The sequence below is a fragment of the Mycetomoellerius zeteki genome, unplaced genomic scaffold (assembly GCF_001594055.1).
Source record: "Mycetomoellerius zeteki isolate Tzet28-1 unplaced genomic scaffold, Tzet1.0 scaffold223, whole genome shotgun sequence".
NCBI lineage: Eukaryota > Metazoa > Arthropoda > Insecta > Hymenoptera > Formicidae > Mycetomoellerius > Mycetomoellerius zeteki.
The window spans coordinates 1,053,158-1,071,947 of record NW_017257198.1 but is presented as its reverse complement, the minus strand read 5'-3'; the positions used below and the strand labels follow the sequence as shown (position 1 = coordinate 1,071,947).

Genomic DNA, 18,790 nt, shown 5'->3' with positions numbered 1-18,790 from the left:
CTTTTTTTCTTAGTTTTTTACTCCTCTACACGCTCCCGAAGTTTTGCGATTTAATTTGGAAACACCCTGAAATAAAATGCGTTTCTCAACGAGACTACGATATATAATAATGAGTTCTGGAAAAATGTGTACAGTATAGCATTTTCATAGTAAACTTAGTACATAAAAGGGATAATAGATACACATTACACGTCTATAAATATCGATAGAGAGGAATAAACACGTGCTCTTCACGTAGAAAACTCTAGATCCGTTTTAGATCTTCCTCGTTTGATTGCATTTTGAGCAAGAGAAATAATTGTATTAATATTTTAATATGATGGATTAATTTATACTACCAATATGACAAAAATACAAATATAATATAAAATTAGGAAATAATAATATATAATATATAAATATAATAAAAAAATACATAATGTAAAATAATAAGAATGATATAAAATTTATACGTTCCGTATGCTGGTCACGTTATATTAAAAAAATGAAAGAATTAAAGAAAAAAGACTTTCGCACGAAAAATTTGAATGGAACGCAGACGCGTTAAAGCTTGGATATTTTGAACTTGTTTTAGGTTTGCGAGGAGACACTGGCGGAGCACAAAGAAAGACTAGCGGAACTGCGCGGTCTGGTGGCACAGATCGCATCGGATGTAGGTTTGGACGCTGGTGGACCGCTGCACTGCGAAGTTGAAGCGCTAGGTCAACGACTCGAAGATGTTCGAGAAACCTTGTCGACCCTCGCGGACACGGTGGATGCCCGTGTCCTCAACCAGGAACTTGCCCGCGGTGATCTATGCCAGACGAAAAATTTCCTGGATTCGGTCCAACAGGTACATGCCTCTGTTCATGCTGCATCTGTTTCTGCCTAACTGCATGCCAGTCGAACATCTTTCATTCGTTTTAACGCGAATACTCGAGCATTATGTGTCAAGACAATTCTCTCAAAAAGATTTAAAAGAAACTAGAGATTTAAGAAACTCTTTTCTCTATCCCTAATACAAAAAAAAAAGAAAAATAATTTTACTAAATTATAACAAGTATAAGATATTTCGATTTTCAGTTTCATGTCGAACTAGAATTATAAGCATATACGTGACGATAGTTTCACATATTTTTCTCGAGTGTGTGTGTCCGATGTGCTGATTAATCCTGGCACGTACGTGCGAAACGGCTTCAGGACCTTGAAGAACGAGACCTTCCTCGAATTTCTCACAGTTAAAACATTTTTCAAGGATCGATGTACACGTTCCCCTGCGCTTGGAAGGTGATAGTTAGACCCGCGGCGTTAGGTCGCTTTAGTCTGACGTACTAACGCGTCCATCAGTTGTTGAGCGGCGCACCATTGGTGCTTGGCACAACCTCGATCATCGCTTCGCACGCGCGTTTATATTTTAATCGCGGTAGTTCCGAAACAATTTGTTATGTCAAGGCCGAAGGGCTTAACCCGTGGTGGCAATTACATCAGTCACGAAATCCGCAACAGCTGAATGGCTGCAACACTCGTGCACACAGCGTCGGCCGAAACTTTCGAACTTGAGAGCGGCGCCGCGCCGAGTTCCGTTTCCCGACGGAATTTACGGCGTGCATCGTCAACGTCGATCGACAGATAAAGGCGATTCAATACGATCCTACTTGCTAGGAGAATATAACAACGTTGTTGAATCACGTTTCCTTCGAAGCTTAGTAAGAACGATACTTAATCAGTGCATCGATCGACGTGTCGAGAATTCACGGACGCCATTCATGCCCGCCAAATTAACTCATAAATTTTTTTTTATTTCCCTGTCCATTTTTTAAAGAACCCGTCAAATAATCGATCGTAATCAGAAGAGTTTGTCCGTCTATTTTTCAGAGTCTGACAGCGGTGGGTCAAGGCGAGTCTAACGAACAACTGACGGTATTACGAAATCACCTACTCGCGTTAACTCGAACCGAGCCGCAGCTTCAATCCATCAAGGATCGCGCGTTAGATGTTTCCGTGCAAGAATCGTCGGTGGTTGAGGTGGTCCAATTATGGCAACGCGTATTTCAAGAAACCTTCCAGCAGTATCACCGTTTGTCGACACGATTAATCCGCTCGCAAGATGTAATTGCCGCGTTAAAACTTTGGGAAGAATATTTGACGCATGTGCAAGATTTTCTGTCGAGCGGTATGCCAGGTGATTACAACAGTTTATCGGAGCATCGGAACCTCTGCGAGGTTCATCGAAAACTTTTGCCTGAGCAGCAGAATCTCATTTTAACGGTGCGACAAGAGGAAGATCGTGATCGATCGGTCACCGAGCAATTCAATGCCTTAACAAATCTCCATAATGAGACATTGGCGAGAATATTAGAGCGACATGCGACAGTTCGCGACAGAATATCGGCCTGGGATAGATATAAATTAGATCAAAGAAAATTGTTAACGTGGTTAAAGGAAGTTGAAAGAGAACGGCAACGCATGAACCTACAGTTCATCCACCTGAGAAGGCTTGAAAAGATTCTACAAAGAATTCAGGCGCTGTTGGATAAGATGCCAATTGGTGAGACTCAGGTAGAGTCTCTTCAGGAGCAACAGGAATACCTCCTAACTAATTGCGACGAGGCGCTGGCCGTCTCGATACGCATGGAACACGCTGCAAACGTACAACGGATCGCAAATCTGCGAGCCGGTTTGGAAACCTGGAGAGACTTTGTTCAACGAGTGCAGAAATTGCATGAAGAACACGTCAAGCAGTCTGAGATGATCGTCACGACCTTCCAGGAAATCGGCCAAACATTGAGCGCGGGCTTCCATGCGGGACCAACAAGTCTATCCAGGACGAAAGAACAACTCGACTCGCTTGAACATCTGAGAACTCGCCTAGCTAACGCACAACGTAATTTAGAATCTCTTGGTGTAATCACGGAACAATTGAGGGAGTGTTTGAGCCCGAGTGATATGAAGACATTAAATCAACAAGATGCGCTTCTGACGCAACAACACGGCGATCTTGAATACCAATTAGCTTTATTATCATATAGACTCGGAGAACGTTGTGCTCTCCATGGTCGATGGGAGAATAGATTAAATAAATTGTTGTCGTGGATGGAAGATGCAGCGACCAGAACGCAGAACCATGACTCGATGGCATTGGACGAACCTGAAGAGGCATTGAAGCGATTTGAGTGTGAACTACAGACGGAGATGAGCTTGAAACAGCGCGAACTCGAGTGGTTACAGAATACCGGGCAAGAGCTAATAGAAGTCGCCGAAGAGACAGAGAAAGCAAAACTCCAGCAATCCTTAGACGAAGTCAACGAAAAGTGGAATCGTCTAATGGCCGGCGGTAAAGCAAGAGCTAACAAGCTGATCGATCTAATTAAAACTATGAACTCATTGCTCAAGAGGATAACTGATTTACGGACTTGGCTGACCGGCATCGAAAGTCAACTATCGGAAGCTATCATTATCGAGAAACTCACACAGAAAAACATCGATAAAAAGCTCGAAGATCACGACCATCTCAAGATCACTATCGAGGCTGAAAGCGGTAATATCGGCGAGGTGCTAAATTTATGTGAAATCCTGTTAAACGATTGCGACACGTGGAAAACCTCTTTTAACATGGATGCGATAAAGAACGGTATGGAAGGTTTAGAGAAACGATGGAAAGCTGTGTGCATTAAATCTACCGAGCGCAAGCGAAAAATCACAATGATTTGGAAGCTGTTGCAAGAGTTGGAAAAAACCAGATGCGAGCATGAACCATGGCTAGTCAAAACAGAGAAATCTCTGTTGGAGTTGGAGAACGATCTTATAGAGATCTCGAAAGAAGAATCAGGAAAAATAACCGAGAAAGCTAAATCGATCGCTAAAGATATCGAAGCTCATCAGAAAGCCTTGAAAATCCTAGAACAGATATTTGGACGTCTGGCCAAGTCCGGATTGGATACCGACAACTTTAGATCTCTTACGGCCGAGACACGGAAGATCATTGACAGATGGTTGGTTCTGGAGACAAAAATCAACGCCATCATCTCGAGCATTCAACGGGAACAAAAGACTTACCACGAGTTCGTATCCACGCATGGTACTGCAGTAATGGGCCTGACGCAGGTGGATGTTCGCCTAACGCAAATGCAGCACCTCGCCACACCTGAGCAAAGATCATCGTTGCGACGAAGGCGTCAACAGTTGAGTGAAATCGAGGAAGAGCTCGATACTCAAAACGTTACGCTGCGCAAAGCAGATGAACTAGCATTGCGAGTTATGCAGGAGAGCAATCCTGACGATGTGGCCGCGATTCAGGAACTGGTAGACGAATATCAACTCCTATGGCGGGATATCAAGTCGCGAGTAATCGTGCTGAAAGCAGAATTGGAAACGCAAGAAAGATCGGAGGTCGACGAGGCGGTGCAGGTAGAAACTTTGAAATTTGAACGAGATACCGCGGTTCAAGTAGACACCCTACCAAGACTCATCAGAATGACTTCATGTGACGCATATTTGATGGAATTGGAAACTGCCCTGAACGAATGCAACAACGCCCTAAATGCTCTGGATGCAGCGGTAACACCTGATCCCGTTTCCGGTCCTGGGCTCAACGCAGCTGCTAAAACTATCGTAAGATTTTTATTTTCAGAACTTTATTTTCAGTTAAATGTATTTTTCGTTATTTTATTAAAATATCACGGAATAATTACAGGCTAAACTAATCGGAAGTTGCCAGTCCTCGATAGAACTGGTACGCCACCTTCATAATCTGCTCATAGAAGACGACAAATTGAGTTTAGGAGCTGCTAAAAGTAGCGAGGTAACAACACTAATAGCTCGATACGAAACACTCATTGCACTAGCAAGAGCACGTGAACAGCAAATCAGAGAGCTCAGGTAAAGTTTCTTTCACGCTCACTTCAATGTTTAAATGTTTAGTGCATTTTAAGTTTTGTAGTAAGCAAAGATTGCAATAACAACATTTTTTTTATAAATTAATCTTCATCATGTGAGCACAAATTTAGAGGAAAAAATATTTATAGAAAAAAATTAATTAAATCGCGAAAGCTGTAGATATAATACATATAAATCAGGTTTGTTCAATATTTTGCTCGCAAAATTAAATGCTTTCATTTCTTCATCGTCTCATTGAGCAAGACTTAGTGAAAACAAAAAAAGAATAGATTATCTCATGAGATAGCTTTAGTATTTTTTTTGTTTTCTCTTTATCTCACTCAACAAAATAATGGAAAAGTAGAAGCGTTTACTCACGAGCAAAGTGTTGAGCACGCCTGCTGTAAATACACGATTTTAATTACATCACGCATAAAACTTTCTTTTTATCTTATTAATGTGGTATTTTCTGAGAGTTTAAAACAATATCCTAAAATACTAACTTATATGTACATATATACTAATAATAACTCTTGTATATATTTGTATGATATTAAATTTTAACAATATTTTATATGTAGATGATCATCCATTTATGTATTTTTAATTTTCACACTACTAATGCTGAATAAACAATTAATAAAGTATAATATATCATTATACTGTTACGATTCGTAAGAATATCATAAACGCTTCTCTCTTTATTGTTTAAGCTTCATCCTTTTGCTAATATAGATCCATTAACACTGCCTTGCAATAATTTTTAATGGGAACAATAACGCCTAGCAAAGCCAATTATAATAATGCTTATCCCTTATCCTATACAGATCGCCCGTCACCGATGCTTACGCTTTTCCATGTGACCAGTGAGTAACCATATGACAATTAAATTCAATAAAATAAATTTATTTTACTAATAAAAATATTCCCGAAAAACTCTAAAGATTTAATGTTTCTTATATAAAAAAAATTTTGTGTAGCTAATAAATCTTCTCAATTTTTATAAATTAATTCATAATTAATTCTCGTTAAACAAAATTTAACTATTTGCAACTTTAGCAAACGGAAATAGTCATATAATTTATGCTAAATACAATACATAATCTTAAAACATTTATTAATTAAATTGCAGTTATAATTTCGAATATATTGGTTATAATCACAATTATAATCATTGCAGCGATAGTGGCAGATTGACCTGTCCATTATGCTCTCGTCGTAATTGGGCTCAACTGGACAATGATTTATGGCGTTTGGACAAATGGTTGGAGTACGCCGAGGGTACGCAGAGTGAGCAGCATTCGCCACCCAATGATATAGAACAATTGGAGGACGTAATTCAGGATCATCGCGAGTTTCTACTGGATCTCGACAGTCACAGGAGTATTGTTACGAGTCTGAATATAGTCGGTACTCACCTAGCTGATCATACTGAAGATACGGAACGTGCGAAGGAACTTCGTGACAGACTGGCTGTGGCAAACAGCAGATGGGAGAAAATTTGTACAGCTGCTGTGGAATGGCAGGATCAGTTGCAGCACGCCCTTATGACGAATCGCCAATTTTATCGTATTATAGAAGAATTGTTGAGTTGGCTCGAACGTACTGAGATCAGCATTAGAGCAAGCGAACCAATCGATCTGACCGAATCTAGTAATATCCTAGAAGCAAAATATAATAAATTTAGGTAAATATCTCTACCGATTTTCTCGCAAATCGACGCTATCGATAAATGAAATACATCAAAGTAACCGAATTTGTATAGAAAATTTGTATAGCAAATAATATATCAAAATCTATTTTAAAATTAGTTTATTCTCATTTTAGGGAACTGCGAAGTGATCTAGAGCGTTGCGAGCCGCGAGTAATATCATTACAGGATGCAACTAATCATCTTCTGGACGAACAAACAGAAACTAGAATGCGTCTGCAAGAACTGCGATTAAGGTTGCAATCGTTAAGAAGACTCACAGGAATCTATGCTCTTAAATTAGGAGCTGCTCTCGGGCTGGACCCGCGGGATATCGGTCTCGCTGCTACGTCTACGTCTCTTGCATCTCTCTCACATGACGTAAGTTCTAAATTATTTCTTCTCATATAATAAATCTATCTGTAATCAAAGCAGTCATCATGGTATTAATTTATTAATCTATTTATTATTGTCAAGTTCATATAGTCTGAAGTAGATTTTTTAATAGATAATGTGACACCAAATGTAGTTGATGTATAACATTAAGATATATGGTGCTTTCCAGCAGTATGAGATACAGTATAACACAGTGATCATTTCATCTTTGTTTAATATTGACAAATAAGAAGGCTGTAATGATTCACTATATGTATTACAATGTGTCATCTGTGTCTCTTGCTGAAAAGCACCTGTAATACATATATACTCTAGTAATAATTTAAGAGCAAAAAGTATTTAAAATTAAAAATAAAAAGAAGATTTCTAATTATATTTACTAGAAATTGTTATAAATAAGATCTGATGTAACATGCATTTTCTTTTAATTCTATCACGTCCATACAATGGTATATGTGTTTATGGAAAGTTCATTAGCTTTCTAGCTTAGAAAGTCTCAAAAGCATCCCGCATAACATCAAGAAATAAAACATTCAAAATTTCATAAAATGCTTAATGACTTGTGCCGAGAATTAATTATTTTGACTAAATGTACTACGTGATACATACGAGTGTCTCGTCTGATGAGATCAGGTGAAATTGCTATACATTTGTTCCGAAGAATTAAAATATTTTATCAATATATTGACCAAGAGCTTTTAACGATAACCTTAATTACAATGGCATTTCAAAGTGTAAATAAAAACTCACCGCCATCTAGCCGCCATCATTGAAATGTTTAATGGGCGCCAACTTCTGATTGATGCTAATTCCACTCCAACTTCATGATGGACACCATAAAAGAGAAAGAGAAATATTCCAGAAAGATCCGAATTGTCGAATGAAAATTCGAATGAATCATTGTTAATTACGACCGCGCGCGTTAATTGACATGTTACAATGATAGCCTGAGCACTTCGTTCTATGTTTGAACCCGTAATTTCGCGTGCGGGTCATTTTTACACAGAAAATGCGGATAAAAAACACGGAACGATCTCACCTCGACTCCGCACAGTCGCGACGCGATCTGAAAACTGACGTGGCGGCGCATGCGCATAAATGCGCGAAATTATATTTAAAAATCATAAATTTTTAAGTTTATAATAAAAACACATTAGTACCTTTTTTACACGAGAAATACGTATGATACACTAAGTAACTTTCGTTGCTATCATATAAAAATTAATTCGCTTTAAAAAATTAGAAAAAGACATACATATTTCATGTTTATTAAATAGTGCAGTGTAGTAAATTACTTTAGAATTTTACAGTATTGGTTCGTTCTGATTATTTGCCTATAAAATTTCTCAAAAATGGCTTAACCTTTTCTGTTTTTGGCAATAGATATCGGAGAACCTTAGCTTTATCGTAAAATATGAGTCAGATCAGCTGATCATAAAGTGGTCAAAGATTTAGGTTATTGAGATTTTCAGTAATGTAGAACAAACTAAACGGCTTCATTTTCTGAAATTTTGATTTTTCGCTGCACTACTTCGTTACATCTGTTTGCAATTCGATTTATTTCTAAATACGATTTTTTTCAAACATTCAATATCAATCGCTTTCCATCTTAAAAGCCATGTAACATTTCGGTCTATTAAACTCTTCATCTTCAAATGACTTGATGAAAATGTATTTATTATTAATGCTAACTTGGTAGAGGTGAGGTATTTGATAGATTTCACGATTGTCACCTTTATATGTATGTTACCACTGACAAGATACTATTAAAGATCAATAACCCTGGGCAAATTTTCGTTAATCACCAAAAGGGCCCTGAAGGCTCGGTGATAATTGAAGAATTGCAAACATTATGTTTTGGTGGTTCCAACAATAAAATTAATGAGGATTTTACTTTTCCTAATCACTATTTTATCATCAGAAATATCTTTATCATCACAAATCTAAAGATTATAAATATATTTTTTATGATAAAACAATGATTAAATAAGATAAAATCCTCATTATTTATCTTTTCGGAACAGCGAAAACAGTTGACAATAATGTTCGCATTCTTCAATTTTCACTCCCCGGAGTGGTCACACTACTCACAAAAATATGTTAGTCTTTAATAGTATCTCCTCGGTGATGTTACTGGATAAAAAGCGATCTTAATATTTTTATTTCTACATCTGTGTATGGTTTATCGTAGATTATTGCACAAATTAGTAAAATCACAAATTTTTCAGAACAAGAAGCGTCATTCGATGATGAGAAGTCATTACGATGGCACTTACATGCATAAGTTATCCGTAGTAATCACTTGCACAGTATCTTATTGTTTGTGTTTTCTGTTTTGTTGAACTGTAGCTGCTCGACGAAACTGCCTCTGGGACTGCTCAGCCTCACATCACCGGCACAGAGTATGTTGTTTCCTTTTTCATCGTGACAATATCTGTCGATTAGTTTTACGATAGAACTTTATTTATCATAAAGATGATCATGATAATTATATATATTTAATGAGTAAAATAAATAAAGCTCTGTCATTTGTAAGAAAAATTAATTCTCATCATTTCAACGAGATAGTCTTATTTAATATCCCATTACCGGAAATCTGTTGCAGTGGTGACGAAAGAGACCAAACGGTATTGGCACGTGGTTATCGCTTCTTAGGACGAGTTCTACGAGTTTCTCTTCCAATTCAAGCATTAATGCTGTTATTGCTTGGCGTCGCATCTCTAGTACCATCTGCAGAAGAAGATTACAGTTGTATGCTTTCTAACAATCTCGCGAGGAGCTTCACGCCGATAGCTTTCTATCCGAATGGACCTCCACCGGTATAACAGTAAACAACGTCTAAAGGCTCTATTCCTGAATAATATCGTATACGAAAATACCAGAGAAATCTATAATATAGCGCATATTATAGTATTTTCATTTTGGTATGCGACATTTTACAAGAATACGGTCCCTGATCGTTTTGCTGCGTGTCACTTTGCCAACTTAAGATTGATACTTCTCATGGGACATTGACGAGGCAAGCCAATATAAAGCCGATCAAATTTCTTTACCTTTACCTTGCGTAATTAGCATTGAAAGATACGAAATTCAAACTGCCCTAAGTTTGCTTCGTCAATGTTTTCATTGACTACAGCCGCAGTGCGCGTATCACAGGAATCTTTATATAATATATGTATATTGTAATTTTACACACGACGAATTTGTACGTAAGTAATTAATGTAACGGACCAAGCGGTGACTGAAAATATGTAGCCGACGAGAAAACATATTCTTTAATTTATTATTATTATTATTATATATATATATGTAATATTGTATATTTCGCTATAAATTCAGTACGTGCAATATCACGCTCCTTCCCGCGCAAAGCGTGCACACGGTCAAATGTCTCAGTATCATATATAGTGAATAATCCTATCTTGACAAAGTATTTATTGTAAAGACATTGACTGATTTAAAACGTTCAAATGTATGTATCGACCTTGTATATTAACCCTTCAATTGCGAAAGGCATATACATACGACTCTGAGAAAGTTGCCTTTCATTTGCGGAAAAAACATATATATGTATGTATATATAAATTTGTAGTTGAAATTTGGAGCGTTCTTGAAGCGAAAATTAATAATTTATCCAAATTCAACAGGCTTATAAAAATTAATATATATAGCTAAAACAAAATAACAAATTCAAAATAAATAAACAATAACAAAAGATAAGAGATGTGGAACAATTCAGCCACGTGTTTTTACTTATATATTGCTCCCTTACTTCAAAAGTGACGTAACTCAAAAAATAAAATTTCTAAAAAAAGGAAAAATTATTTTTTTATTTAAATTTGACAAAAATTAATAATCAAATAACATCGACAAGAAGAATATGGCAATAAATTCATTTTTTACGATTAATAGGAAAATATATTTATACTTAACTCACTCTTAGTACACCAATTAGTAACTAAAATAACACATTTTTAGAGTTTTATCACTTTTGAAATAAATAATATGTATTTAAGCTATAAATATTTGGAGTTAATGAATTTCCAGACATTAATTCTCAATATTAATACAACGTGACTTTTTTATAACCTTTTCTGGATGTTGCAGATACAACTAGACAGTACGACGGGTTGCGAGGTAAACTTTGCAGGGGCAGGCGCGATTCAGTAGATAATGACGGTGACTTTATATTATAAAGTTTATGTTATAAAGCGGTGACTTGGAATGACCGGGATTTCTTTTTATGTGTTCTTTAATTCTGTAAAAAAAAATTTTTCAATCTGTGAAGCCAATTCAGAGATTTAGCTCCTAAAACGTGTTATGGTAAAACAGGACGACTTTAGGATCCCCTTATGTGTGTAATCGATAATTTTCTCATAGGATAAAAAACTACTTTAACTACTCCGATTCACCCTTATATATAAGGTGTATCTGAAATAACATACACTAATCATATAGTGCTATTCCTAATAAAAAAACTAAGTCGAAAAGTCTTTTACCATTTCACAATTTTCGCAATAGTTAACGAGATATTAATTTCTAAAGATTGCTGAATAAACAGATAAAATCGATGTATAAGACAATTTTAAGACATCTTTCAGTGTTCTTTGTGAAATATTTTGAAGATGTTTCTTAAAGAACTCTTAAGGTTAGGTCCACAACCTTGCTTTAAGAAGCCATAAGTCATAAGTCAAAAGAGATTAAGTAACAATAATTTCTGTCTTTAAACTGTTTTTGCGCAGTCTTTAGGCTTTAACCGTTAGACTTAAGCGAATTGAGCAAAACCCAATTCTTACGGCCTAAAAGCATAAATATTAATTTAGTAGACGTGTTTACCGGTGCATATGCATTTAAAATGAGTGTCTCTCAGTTATATAAACATAAATTTTATGCTTTTTAAAAAATTTAAAAAATTGAATAATAAAAAGAAAAGAGAAAGATAGCTGGATATTTTGTAATGCAACGTACCACTGGTATTTCATCCCAGCTTGATATTAGATTTCGTTCGAGTATTATTAATATAACTTCATTAAATTTTTTAGTATTTGCTTTGTCATGTCGTCTATAGCTGTAACGATATTAAAAGAAACTGAAAGTATACGACTTCTTCGCTTTTTGTTAAATCTCGAGAATCCATTAGAATTACCTATATTTAACTGAAAACCTCGATAGTTTAAGAGCTTAGGACGCTCGTACGCAAAGACATAGGCTGTGTTCGGAAACGTCGCTCGGATGTCTCCGATTTAACATTTAATGTTAAACAAGGACGGATGATGAATCCGAGGCATCGGAGGCATCCGAGCGACGTTTCCGAACGCAGCCATAGAGAAACGACTGCGCGATCCGTGTGTCAAAATAGTCAATAAAAATAAGAGAGAGGGACCGTGGAAGACCGATCATCTTCATCTCTTTCCATTCAACGTCCATAGCAAAGTTTGTCATTTTGACATCATATTTTGGGCCTTTACTGACGTCTTAATGAAGTCAAATTGACGTTTGAATGTCACAGACGATTGACGTCATCGGTGAGCCGTCACTTTGATCCGTTATATCCTGATTCTTTACTGACCGTTATGCTACTCAACTGGCGACTTATGACATCAATATGACGTCACGGTATGACGTTACGAAAATGACGTCAGTATGCCGTCACGAAATGACGTCGAATAAAACCTATGGTCACTTTTTGGTCACTTGACGTCATTTGTACAAACATGACTTGAATTTGACGTCAAAATGACAAACTTTGCTACCTGGGTAATAGACATACGTAATATCTTTTCGTTTTGCAAATGACCTGAAAAAATCCATCTTTTAGTAATTTTTTAGTATTTTATATCCTCTATAATATATGTAGCGCATCTGGATATTATTATTAATAATAAATAGAAAGTTAACATAATATAAGTCGACTAAAAGTCGGACATAAAAAGGTGGCTTTTAAATTTCCGAAAATAGTCGATCTCGTCGACTTATAGTCGACATTTAAAATCGATAAAAAGTCATTCTAGAATAGTCGACTAAATGTCGACTTTACAGGTTTGTCGCGTCGCATGCGACTCCAACACGTTCCAATATGTTCCTACCATAGCTCCTACTCACTCCAACGCGCTTGATAGAGTGAGTAGGAGCTATGGTTGGAGCATGTTGGAGCGTGTTGGAGCCTGCGACGCGAACAAACCTTTTAAGTCAATTTTAAGGGCTACCGCACACAAAATTCCGTAACAGTGATCGTAAGATATAAACTTAAGCCGATGAGCCAATCAGGCTATTGCTTTAGGTCTACGTAATCTGACGGAAATAGAAATAGCAGTAAACTTATCCATAAGGCGAGTTTCAACCGGTTGGCATAAGTTTGCTGCTATTTCTATTTCCGTCAGATTACGTAGACCTAAAGCAATAGCCTGATTGGCTCATCGGCTTAAGTTCACGTCTTAAGGTTACTGTTACAGAAATTTTGTCTGCGGCAACCCTAAGGCCGCGGTCCGATTCACGCTCACAACGCTTAAAAATCATTTCATCCTTGTTGTTTGTCAAATGTTGAACGAAGACGAATAATGCTCATGAGCGTTGTCAGCATGAATCGGACCACGGCCTAAGTTGACTAAAAAAAAGTCGACTATTAGTCGTCAAACTGTCACGCTGTGTGAGCTGTCTTTAATTATCTCATGATCGGTACTTTCAGACATGCGTTTTTTCTGAGATGCGAGCCGTCTTCTGACTTATTTTGTTGGTTCAGCCAAAACGATTGGTAATGTCACCGTTTTTTGTTTATCCTTAGGCCTAAAGAGCCCACTTAATAGTCCACATAATAGTTTCAAAAATTTACTTATTATCCGACCCGGTCGTCTTTAATAACGACTGCATTCAGCAGAAAAGGCAGCTTTTCTAAAAACCAAATTTTCTCATTGGACGTCGTATCATCGTACATTGAATGTCGTACGCGACGTACGCAGTCATTTCGGTCGCCAGGAAACGAAAATAGATTCTCCATCTGATGAATTCGTTCGATTTTCAGGGCGCGTTTGTTTTTCGCGCGTCGCCTCGCGCGATGCATGCCGGTCCGATAGAAGCTCCTGATAGAAGACCCTGCCAACCGACCAATCGCGAGCCGATATAGCGCGGTGGCGAATGGCCGTACTCTTCAGTTAGGAGCTCGAGTCGCAAAGTTGTCGTTCCTCTCTTTTGGTCCCTGTGAGCCAGCGAGCCCAAAATTTTCCCGAGTGTTCCCGAGGAAGCAGCATCAGGAAACGGCCGATCGCCAATTCGCCCGTCGCAGGATCGTTCGGGCCAAATCTCTTGTCACGCGCGTATATCATCGTATCGGGAAAAATCGTGTGCGCGCCCTTAAAATAAACGGCAAATCGCCGGATTCGCGTACGGCCACACTCGCTCACACCGGATCGGAGAGGAGGGCGAGCCTGTTGTATCGTGTGTGATCATCCACTGGAGACGGCGTCAACGAGAACAGGTAGAGAGAAAATGAACGATGTCCGTGTGAGAGAAGTGGAGGGTAGAGAGAAAACATTGCCAATTTATCAAAGATGCGTGCTCGTCCTCTTGCCCTCCCCCGCGAATCTAAAGCCACGAAACTTGTCGAGACCGGATCGTGGCCAGATCCGTCCGGTTGCGCGCGTTTTCTTATGTCATATGTGAAGATTGTCGCCGGGTGGCGGGATGCTGCTCGACGATGACGACGCTGGAAAGTCAGGACGAGCATCGTCGCGACTTTCACGGGTTTTGCACCTCGCGTGCCGACCGAATTGCCATTTCTTTATTGTCGTCGTATCGACAAAACACTGTCCTCCCGCGCCTTTCGCGCTCCCTCCTCCTTTAGTCTCTCTTCTATCTTTCTCTTTCTCTCACCCTCTAAATGCTCGCGCTATCCGTGGCTGTAACGTCGTCTCTCTCCTTCCTCTCTCCTTTTCTATTCTCTATTTGTGCATTGCACCCATATTCGCGTGAGCGAGCCTTCTCTCTCTCTCTCTCTCTCTCTCTCTCTCTCTCTCTCTCTCCGCCTGCGCTATCTATTTTTCCCTTTTTCCTCTATCTTCCTATCTTTGTTCTACCTGAGACGAGCATTACTCCGAACACTCGTCTAACACTCGTCTTCGTATTATCATGCCGGCGGTAGACGTGTACGCTACTGTCAAAGTCGTGCGCTTCCCGCGGCCCAGGTTGAGCCTCCCAATATATATAACGATACGTCCGGAGGGGTTGTCGAACAGCAGCCTCCGATTCGCGCGATTCACCCTTGTGGCATTTCACTTTGAGCACAAAACACCGATAATGTCGCTTATAAATAAGTCGTTTATTTTGAAAGTGATGTGAATCTAGAGCAGTGGCGAACCGTCACTGTTGCGATCGCGGACTCATTTGAATTTATATTTCTTTTGGATTCACGCTGCTTGCAAAGTTTTTTTCGTTCTGAATCCATATATATACGTATGTCTGTGGATATATCTTTTGGTATATTTGCACTTTTGCCAAAACACGCCGAGGTGTCTCTCTCAGTGTTTACATTAGAAAGAGGTGTTTCATTGTATAATAATAGCATCACAGTATGATAATGCTGTATCTTTGTGTTCTAGGACAGACAAAATGTCGGACCGAAAAGCAGTAATCAAGAATGCTGATATGTCAGAGGAGATGCAGCAAGATGCTGTTGACTGTGCCACTCAAGCTCTCGAAAAATATAACATTGAAAAGGTATATGCTCATCACACTTTTATGTATACAGATATAGATAACACACTGTAAACATCACACATAAATGTATTGTACAAAGAATGGAAAATTTAAGACATGTGCGATTGAAGTAAATATATTTGCCAATAGATTTAGTTTTAATTTTTTTATCTTATATTCACCAAGGATCTTAATACATTTTATAAGCGCGAATTTAATTAATTTATTATAAAAATTGAGTAATTCATTAATGTCTTTGCATTAAGCAAGTTAACAACTTTTATTAAGAATAGGAATAAATAAAATTTTATGAATAAAGAAGTACATAAAGATCTTGTAATTTTAGAGAAGCTAAAGAATTCAATAGGTATTATGAATTGATATTTGAAATACATGACTTGGGACATGATTTATTCATTTCTTATTAATGTGATAGACCTGAGAGATTGATATATATATATATATATATAATTCAAAGTTGTAATATGCAGTTACTGAAATTATGTTGAACGTCTATATTTTGTTCTCTGAAAAATTTCTGTTATATAAATTCTCAAGTTATACAGGATGAGATTGTTAAATCAATAACACTATTGATTTTACCATTAATATCCATTGGTTTTGGCTTTCAGGACATTGCAGCGTTTATCAAGAAAGAGTTCGATAAAAAGTACAACCCAACGTGGCATTGCATTGTAGGACGTAATTTTGGTAGCTATGTGACGCACGAAACAAGACATTTTATCTATTTCTACCTTGGTCAGGTAGCCATTCTCCTCTTTAAGAGCGGGTAAACTTGTTTTGCTATCCTCCTAAACATCCTTTTTCCTTCCTCTCTTCCTCCCTTGCTCACTATGCAAAATACATGCATTTAAAATCACCGCCATGTGTAAAAGAGACTTCATTACTCATTATGTACACATTGAAAAATTTATTTTAAAAAAACAACGCATGTTTTCGGATAAGCAAACGAAGATAAATATCAACGTTTCTTGATATATTGTTTGTCGTTACATAAGTAAAAAGGATAATCTGAAAAAAATTCTGAGAAGACACAGCCGAAGGGTAGGGAGATAAACTAAGGGAAAAAAAGAAGAAAAGAATGACATACAACCTTACATGTTAAAATGTATTTTGTATGCCAAGAAGTTTGTTGTGTTCTTGTTTTATATTATTAGGTAAATATGCAGAATACGGTTAAATTCAATACTGGCGATTTTAACTTAGTAAATTTTAGCGTAAAATTGTTTAACGTATAGTGTTCGAGCAGCACTAAATGGATTACATTTTTCGCGTAGAATAGATTCGTGTATCTCACTTGAGTCTATACAGGGTGTCTACAAAGTCTGTCCACACCCCCTACATCTCAGACTGTTCCAAATTATGAAAAACCGGAAGTACATGGTATCTGTTAAGTAGTCGCCAATAATGAATGTAAACCCGAATGAGATTGATTGCCCCTGTAATTGTTATTTTATATTAATTGGTAACCACTGTCGTCTCTTACGTACTGTATACTGATTAACTTGATTTTGTATTTGCTGTACAACTGCGACTGATATCTTTTGTTACATCAAGAATTCTCAAAATGATTGAACGGAAAAGGAAAACAAGGAGCTCAATCTCTCTTTCGACGTGCGATAATCATCGTACACATACTCTATTGATAACTTTATTTCGATCAGATATAAAACTAACATGCTATTGAATAACAATATCTGACTCGTTCATTGCTACCTTCACAATTTTTATATTGTGCACAGATTATAACATAAAAAAGGGGGGGAAAGACATTTTATCTCGAGGCGATGTATACTTAGAAGAATATTCATTTCTCCAGAGAAGAAATATCACCTTTTATCCATATTAAATTCTTTTATGTAATATTCAACATTCCATATTATAGTACTTATATATATATATATATAAATATATATAATATATAGATTATGCTTATATATTATTTATATATAGAGTGCAATCTTTAAATAATTTTTCATGCAGTATTTGATTATCGTAAACGTTGCTACATTGTTCAAATTTTAGACTGACTATTAAATAATATGAAACTATCGCGCGTGATCCTTTTTTTTAATAGAAGTTCGCAATGCCACTTTTATAAGCAGCGAATATGTAGCAGAATGTTCAAAAGTATCACGATAAAAAATATCGAGTTATACTTTGAAGATCAACTTGTCCTTGAGAACATCTGAAAATATTCAACATGTTATTACGTTATTTTCCTTTTATTTATTTATTGTACATATATTCCAGCAGGTTTATTAACTCATAAATATTGCATATATTATTAGAGTAACACAGGATAAGCTGTATCTTTACGGTGTTATATGATGTACGTTATGCTTTCGCCGTACTTGCTACATGAGATCGGTTCAAGAAATATATCGCTAATAGGTTCAAATTTAATCATTGATAAAAGCCAATTGTACTTTGTATACACGTTAAGTAAAGAACCTGTTACGCTGTTAGGCGGCGGTTGTCATATTCATTTGATTTACCAAAATCAAAATCAAGATCCGCAACCAGAACGCGCTTTTTAAAAACATAAATAGAATACAAAGTACTAAATTATTTTTCTCATATCCGTGAAACACGGGTTAACAAATGAAAGATAAATGCGGCTATGGCAAAATCATTTTGGTTCTTTTGGACTCGAGCTTTTGAGGGTAAGAATCGCTCTGTGCACCTCCGCCGATTTCACGATCGAGTCTACATGCAGAAGATGCGGTAAAAGCAGATGAATATTATTGTGCTTAACAATAAAAATCAGTTCCACCCATGAAACGATGTATTTTTCTTTTCAGCGAGGCGCAATGTATAAAATAGAGAGCGAAGTTATCCTACATAAGAGCGGTATTAAATATCACAAGGTCGAATTTTCCCTAAAATTACAATGCTGAAATATCAGAGGGAAAAAAACGAATTGCGATCGTAACACGCGCGCGTTCATAATATACATATACACACGCTTACAGCCTACGCACGCGATGCCAGGAACATCAATAATGTGTTCTCGATAAAATTCAACCTTGTGACTTACAATGTGGAATGGCTGACTAGAGGACTACCTGTTGTACTTTGCATAATTTGCGTAACTTCGTTAGACTCGTGTATCTCATTTCCGCCCCTAATGACTATAAA

The 18,790-nt window shown here is 37.1% G+C and overlaps 2 protein-coding genes across 3 annotated transcripts in view; both read left to right on the top strand.

The window, feature by feature from the left end:
• The window catches only part of LOC108723074 (nesprin-1-like), a 17,798-nt gene extending 7,202 nt beyond the window's left edge, over positions 1-10,596 (top strand). The window contains exons 3-10 of one of the 2 annotated variants that reach the window (XM_018448555.1): positions 575-832; positions 1,855-4,590; positions 4,673-4,857; positions 5,682-5,720; positions 6,035-6,541; positions 6,682-6,925; positions 9,290-9,342; positions 9,546-10,596. In XM_018448555.1, the coding sequence (XP_018304057.1) occupies positions 575-832; positions 1,855-4,590; positions 4,673-4,857; positions 5,682-5,720; positions 6,035-6,541; positions 6,682-6,925; positions 9,290-9,342; positions 9,546-9,765 (4,242 nt within the window). In that variant the 3' untranslated portion in view covers positions 9,766-10,596. The remainder of the gene's footprint in view (positions 1-574; positions 833-1,854; positions 4,591-4,672; positions 4,858-5,681; positions 5,721-6,034; positions 6,542-6,681; positions 6,926-9,289; positions 9,343-9,545) is intronic. The other variant, XM_018448554.1, reaches the window with a different exon arrangement.
• Positions 10,597-14,039: 3,443 nt separating this feature from the next.
• LOC108723087 (dynein light chain 2, cytoplasmic) lies at positions 14,040-17,343 on the top strand. Its single transcript, XM_018448577.1, has 3 exons — positions 14,040-14,411; positions 15,532-15,649; positions 16,261-17,343. The coding sequence occupies exons 2-3, from the start codon at positions 15,542-15,544 to the stop codon at positions 16,420-16,422; spliced, it is 270 nt and encodes an 89-aa protein (XP_018304079.1). The 5' UTR covers positions 14,040-14,411; positions 15,532-15,541; the 3' UTR covers positions 16,423-17,343.
• Positions 17,344-18,790: the final 1,447 nt, after the last annotated feature.

Excerpts from the sequence above, each read along its gene's own strand:
- LOC108723087 (XM_018448577.1), top strand. The coding sequence starts at position 15,542 with ATGTCGGACCGAAAAGCAGTAATCAAGAATGCTGATATGTCAGAGGAG. Across the intron at positions 15,650-16,260 it reads AAAAATATAACATTGAAAAG|GACATTGCAGCGTTTATCAA; the intron begins GTATATGCTCAT and ends TTTGGCTTTCAG.